The sequence below is a fragment of the Nothobranchius furzeri genome, chromosome 8 (genome assembly GCF_043380555.1).
Source record: "Nothobranchius furzeri strain GRZ-AD chromosome 8, NfurGRZ-RIMD1, whole genome shotgun sequence".
Lineage (NCBI taxonomy): Eukaryota > Metazoa > Chordata > Actinopteri > Cyprinodontiformes > Nothobranchiidae > Nothobranchius > Nothobranchius furzeri.
In genome coordinates, this window is record NC_091748.1 from 49,995,201 (window position 1) to 50,002,248 (window position 7,048).

Below are 7,048 nucleotides of genomic sequence, written 5' to 3' on the forward strand. Positions count from 1 at the left end.
AACCATTATTTACCAAAGCTGTATAATTTTTCTGACTTTATTAGCCTTTAAGTAAGTTTAATGTGGTGTGAACATGTTTTGTGAGGTCATACTGCATAAGTGCCCAGCGTCTGGAGCTGGAGGGCACGGATCATTTCCCGACTTTGGAAATTGAGTCAGAGTCAAACTGTGTCCTGCCCTGGCTTATTACTGGCTGAGAGGATCGCCCATCCCAGCAGCATAATTCCATCTGGGTTAAATATTTATACAGAGGCGGAACGACATCACTTATCCACAACACATCCATTCACAGAAGGGACCGCTACTTGCTCGGATAGGTTGGACTCGTCCGCTCTCTTTGACAGAAGAGTCAGCGTTTGCTCAGAGAGAACTTTTTGAGGAGAGGTTTTCACAAAACTTAGATTGGAAAATGAGTTTTTTTATTTCTGTTTTGGGGACAATTTTTGTTCATTGTCTCGTCGAATGGAAACCAGTCAGTGGTGAGTGTGCTTCGTTTGGGATTTTCATCCGAGGACTTTTCCAACTTGTGCCTCATCTAGGGTGCAAATTTGGAGTTTGGATTTAAAATGAAAAACTTGGGGGACAATGTTTTAACACAAGTAAAATATAATTTAATCTCATATAATGTTTTACGGGAAAAGGAAGGAAGAAGTTAGAAAAGTACTCCAATTGCCAGACGGTGGAATTTCAAACTGAACTGACACAAGATCAAATTAAATGAACTTTTTATTTACTTTTAAATAAAATCAGCTGTTTTAATGAAATGTTGTTGTGTTAACTACTTCCAGGTGGGATGTGTTGGCTGCAGCAGAGTCAGGACCATCGTTGTGACATGGTGCTGATGAGAGGGGTGACCAGGGAGGAGTGCTGCGCTGGGGGACGACTGGACACCGCGTGGTCCAACACCAGTTTGCCCATGAATGAAGTCAGCCTTCTGGGCTTCCTGGGTATTGTCTCCTGTAAACCTTGTAAAGGTAAACAATCTAAGAAAAAAATAGTATTTCAAATATTACAAATAACATTATTTAGATCATTGATTACACTTAAGAAAAACAGTTTTTAAAATTCAAAGGTAAGATAGATGTTGCTTTTCAAACAAGCACTATCTCTGCACAAGTCATATTAGGTTCTTCTTCTATTTTTTTCCTTTAATGTGAGTGTTCTTTCTGAGTAATCTTTGAATTTCCTGGAAAGACTTTCCACCTTATTTTGCCATGAATAAAACGATTATTTTAATGTGAGTTCCTGATGGAGGTTCCTACAAAATGCAGACTTGGACAAAGGAGATGCTTTCCATGACTCCTGCTGCTCTGAGCACTTTCCTCCTTCTACAATCTCCCCAAGGTTCATTCAGGTTCATATTCAGCTGGATCCTGTTTGTATTATCAGCACATGTGTTCAAAATGAATCCCTCAGGGTGGATGAGTTCAAGCAAATATTCAACCATTGGAAAGTTAGCAAAAATTGCTGCTTTTCAAGACAGGAATTGTATTCGTGAATGTAGTGGAGCTTTAGGAGTCTGGGTTCATCGGGAATCACTAGTGTCTTTTTTAATGCTGACTCTGCACTGTATCGAGTTGCACTTCCCCCTGAGCTTTGACCTTATATGGGCTGTAGGAGAGCCTGGGGCTTCCTCTTGTACCAGCCTGTAAACTCCTCTGCAGCTATTGGAACTCCATTTCCCTCAGAGCCCCTCTGTATCCCTGGAGGAGCCCACAGCCAACCTGGTGTTAGCAGCGTTTCTCCGTAATGGAAACACCCCGGCCTCTCGCTGCACCAGACCAGACATTTTTGTGTGGAACCATCAATGAGGAGATGTGATTATTGTAAATACTGTGCAGGGTGATAACTGAACTTGTTAATACAGTAACACAACACTGACAATTTGATGCGCACGCGCTGTGCTTTTCCAGACACATGTGAGGGAGTCCAGTGCGGCCCCAGCAAGGTCTGCAAGATGAAGATGGGACGGCCTCAGTGTGTGTGCTCTCCAAACTGCTCTCACGTTTCCACAGGACACGCTGTGTGTGGCAGCAATGGCAGGTCTTACAGAAACGAGTGCGCCTTGCTCATGGCTCGCTGCGAGGGACACCCAGACCTGGTAGTCATGTATCAGGGAGAGTGCAAAAGTAAGCAAATCACTTCAAGCTCCTTGCAAGCAGAGATATTTTGCACATTCCGAATGTTGTCTTTGGGTGTTTCATTCAGAGTCGTGTTCCAACGTTGTGTGTCCGGGAACACACACCTGCGTGACCGACCAGACCAACAGTGCTCACTGTGTCATGTGTCGCACCGCACTCTGCCCAGCACCCATGCCATCTGAGCAAATGATCTGTGGCAATGACAACATCACCTACAAGAGCGCCTGCCACCTCCGCAGGGCCACCTGCTTCCTCGGACGCTCCATAGGAGTCCGTCACTATGGCTCCTGCAGCAGTAAGATCCTTAACTTGTTTGAACTCTTACCAATGTTAAAGACCAAGTTCACTCAGAAACCAGTTTCACATGTTATTTTTTAAATATGATTGCTCAGTCCGAGTTTAACGTGCAGGATGAACGTGAAAATCTAGTCATCTGCCCCTATTTCCTACATTAGCCACTGATCGAAAATAGACAAGGAAAGGCTCAGATTACAAAAGTCAGTTAGATCTATGTCACACTGAGAATTAGCATTCATGGACTCACCCATTTTGGCTCGTGACGTGGAAGGCTGTTGTTGATTTAGCGTCCAGGAGAGAACAGAGAACACATAAGCTAGTAAAAGCTAACCTTAGCGTTAGCAACTCCACAACACAGAACTCCTTCAGGCTTGAGTCATTTGTGGAGATAAAACATCAGTGTTGCAAAATAAACATTCGGTGGTAGGGTCACAACGCTGTTGTCCAATCAGAAGTGAGATGACAGAATAGCAGGAAATAAGATTAGTGTTGTGTTCTGATCCACTCTGCTCCAGCTAAAATCTATCAAACCCGTTGTTTTTTAAATATAAATTACTGAAATTTCATGATTTAAAAGACTGGAAAATCTTACAAACCATGTATAAAGCCAATTTAAGTACTCTGCCAACAAACATTCAGGGGATATTTGAAAAGAGAACTGGTAATTACGTGCTGAAAGAAACTGATGTGTTTACAAAACCTAGATTTAGAACTAAAATTAAGGAATGGAATTATCTGTAAATGGTGTTAAATTATGGAATTGCCTTAAAAGGGAAATTACAAAAACTCTGTCATTTAATATATTCAAAAAATGTACCAAATTGAGTGTACTAAATAATTATGAAAATGTAAATTAAATCAATGATCATGATCACTCTGGAATCAAGAACAGGAAAAAGTTTTAAATGAGTCTGTATGTGTGTCTGACAATTGGAAATTTTATATTGTATTTGTAGAGGGTAATTACCGTATGTATTTGGGTGCTTTTGAAGCTTAATATACTACCCTACACTTTGACCAATGTATGTGAATTTCCATATAAATATGGAAATCCAGTCTGATTGGTCTTTAATGTTTAACCAGAAGATTTAGAATTCTTTGTTTATTCAGGAATTGTAGAACACTTCGTATTGATTCAAGAAGAGAGTCAAGTTTATAAAAAGTAAGAATTTATTTTCCAAACAATTAAAACATGACAAGTTAACTAATATTTACTGTGATGGATAGATCTAGGTGGGTGGAATGTGATGTATGGTGACTATATGTGAATGTGAGGTTATCAGAACATTTGTATCTGGAAGACTCGAGTCCTAGGTGTAAAAAGGAAAGAATTTGGTTTGCATTAACTAGGAAGTTGAATCTTGTCAAAGCCACATCAGACGCGATTCATGTTGTGTCTACCTCATCCTTTTGGGAAGACCCTCTTCGCGGATCCAGAAGTCAGGAAGGTTGGATGACCTCGGGGCACCGGGGTTTGTAGAATAACTGCGGCACCGACTTTTCAGTCCAGGGATGTTTCCGGATCACAACAGATGGATGGAACCGTTTGCGTCTAGAAGGACTCTTAGGGAGTCAGAACAGTATCAGCTTTGATCTGCGTCAGCGGTAGGCAGCTTTTAGCAGGGTTTGTCAAAAATGCTCTGGGTTAAAGAGGTTTCACTCCGGACGGCCGTTCCATAGCTTTTTCTAGAACTGACTCACCGAGAAGTGAGCTCTGTTTTAATATTCTCATATTATGAATTCCTGTCCAATCGGAATGTGCCATGTTAAGGGGTATTACCAAAAACCTCAGAACATCACGCCTTCTTTCAGATACCAGATGCTCTGATTTGGGGTAAGGAAATATCTATGTGTTATGAATTTAACTTAACTTTAATTTATCTCTAATGAACCTTGTGTCTGGGTGTAGATGATGATTGCCTTGTCATATCAAGCATTACTGATCATCATATATATAAATCATTCAACATAATAATTCATTTCAAATTTCAGTCATTCAAACACAGATCAGTCAACCTTATTGATTTAAGCACAGATTAATGAAGACATTATTATTATTCCATTTCACAAATGATTAACTCATATGAGCTGAAAAAAGTCACTTATAACAGTCCAGTCTGGCCAAGATGAGCAGACAGGCTTGGCACAGAAGGACCTTGAGAAGGGAACATGATGTTGAAGTCTTGACAACCTGAGTGTAAACACGTAGTGTCGAATCTTTTCCTGCAACTTGGAAGATTAACAGACGTACAGAGGCAGATTCATGTCTGCAGCCGACCGATGGCATGTAGGTCAGTCTATAGATGAAAAATGACCATTTCTGGACATGACATATTGTATATAAATAGATTATTTCTTCTGGAAAAGGGGGCAGAAATTACAAGATGTTTTTCTTCATTCTGCTCCTTTTCATTCAAATTTGATTTGTTGTTGTTATAAATATCTTATTGTTTATGTGTTTTCTTTGTTTTTATTTTGAATGAAATAAACAAATACAAAATAATAATAATAAGAAAAACAATCTACGTCCTGAAACATGAGTGCCATTCTTTTTCCCAACAGAGACGACTCACAAGGCCTTCATCCATACTAGAGACCCCTGCAAACGTATAATGAATGGACTTGGTCTTAAAAGCGTTTTTCAATTGTAACACTAACTCAAAATTCTAATTCTTTTTCTTTTTTTTTTTTTTGCAGATCCTCCCAATAAATCTCACAAGTTCCAAGGAAGTGAGGAAAACTCTGTGTAAAAAAAAAAAAGAACCCAGTAGCATGATCAACTTTTCACGCAACTAGCTTCCCATCATGACCTTCTTACTTTGACAATCACTTCCCAATCCTTTTTGTGCACAAAAAGAATGATGCATTGATACGAAACACCTCTGTGGGAGGATGCACACACAGCATTATTGCCTCAGAAGTATGATATAACGTGTTCTGGTGGAGGCCCATAAATGCATGTGTCTTGATATGAGCTTTTTGGGAGATGTGTGCATATTGTAAATAGAATGCCAATACTATTTATTGGAGAAGATATTAAACTCTATTTATGATTTTTTTTATCCCAGTGAAGCATCCATTTATAATACAGAAAGCTGATGCAACATATATATTTATTTATTTTTCTTTGTATATTGCATTAGCAGTCACTGGCATTGGCTTTCACAACTTCTTACAGGTTTGTAGTCTCCAAAACCAACAAACAGACCATTATTCAAATAATGCTTGTATGTTTGAAGAGTTAAAAGACACACAACATTTTGTACTCAGCAATCAAGTCTAATATCTTTGTTGTATGTCCTTCAGACTTTCAAAATACCATTGGTACAACCCTGAACTCTATTCAAACCCTTCTGCTTGGCTTTGGTTTGTAAGTGCATTTTTGTAGCTCATGCAAGTTTGTTCAGGCACTGGTTTGCTGCTTTGATCTGATTGGGATTGTTTGTTTTTATGGGCTTAGCCAACAGGAAAATAAATGCACCACCTGAACTGAAATTAAATTAGTCTGGGAATGCTCTGCATTTGGGCCAATTCAACATACCTGACTGTGTATTGTCATCAGAACTGAGTGGATCTGCTGTTGATACTAGTCAAACCTGCACATAACCACATAAACAAACCTGTTAAACCTTCTGAACTCAAAGCAGATGAATGAACACTTTGAATGGTTTTATGAAACATATGAATTATTCCTCTGTAAATACGAGCCGCTCGCCTCTTGAGCACCAACCTGTGTATGTACTGTGAAATCTGAATGATAAATGATACGTTAACGTATTTTTGTATTTTTTGTACCACTCTTTCAAATCCGTATAAAGCTTGATAGATGTCAAAGTGTCTACTCTTTCTTTTAGGACTTTTGAAAAATTATGTTTAACTTTTGCCTTGTTCCATTGTGTCTGTCTATCTATCTATCTATCTATCTATCTATCTATCTATCTGTCTGTCTGTCTGTCTGTCTGTCTATCTATCGATCTATCGATCTATCGATCTATCGATCTGATGGATCTAGCACCCTGATGTTTGCTATGCATGGAGGTTACATGCGGTGGTTAAACCTCCTCTCTTGTGCGTGCAGCAGCTGATTCTCCTCTCCAACAGGCATCTTAAGGCATCATGTGAGACGCTGTTAAGAATCCAACCCAGACTGAGGAGCTTTCCTCTCCGTTCTCCTCATGGCAGAAAGGTCAATCTATCTATGGCGGACGGAATCGAGGAATGAGCATTTTAAAGTGTCGAGGCTTGGGTCCTGACTCACTTTCGCATATGAGTACCTCACTTGTTTTTCTGCCTCTCAATTCTACCTCTTCTCAGTCCTGAGCTCAACCCTTTCAGCAGCATCTGGTTCAGCTTTAGGGAGATGTTTATATTTCTGTCCAAGTACCCTTTTATTACTCTGGGAATGGAATTAGATGTGTTGTTAGTGTGAGCGGGGCAAAAACAATGCCAGTGAAGGGCTGTGTCCACAACACAGAAGCATACTTTCTCACAAATGGTTCTTCCGTAATGAGGACATACGAGCTGATCGGAGAGTGATGCTACTGATGCTCAATGACAAAAAATATTATGGTCAGATTCATCCATGGAGAATCTGTTACCCGCATATTTTG

At 39.7% G+C, this 7,048-nt stretch overlaps 1 protein-coding gene across 1 annotated transcript; it reads left to right on the plus strand.

Annotated features, from left to right (window-relative positions):
- Window positions 1–258: 258 nt before the first annotated feature.
- On the plus strand, window positions 259–6,272 carry fstl3 (follistatin-like 3 (secreted glycoprotein)). The gene is made up of 5 exons (XM_015971600.3): window positions 259–479; window positions 789–974; window positions 1,914–2,129; window positions 2,209–2,436; window positions 5,136–6,272. The coding sequence occupies exons 1-5, from the start codon at window positions 410–412 to the stop codon at window positions 5,186–5,188; spliced, it is 753 nt and encodes a 250-aa protein (XP_015827086.3). The 5' UTR covers window positions 259–409; the 3' UTR covers window positions 5,189–6,272.
- Window positions 6,273–7,048: the final 776 nt, after the last annotated feature.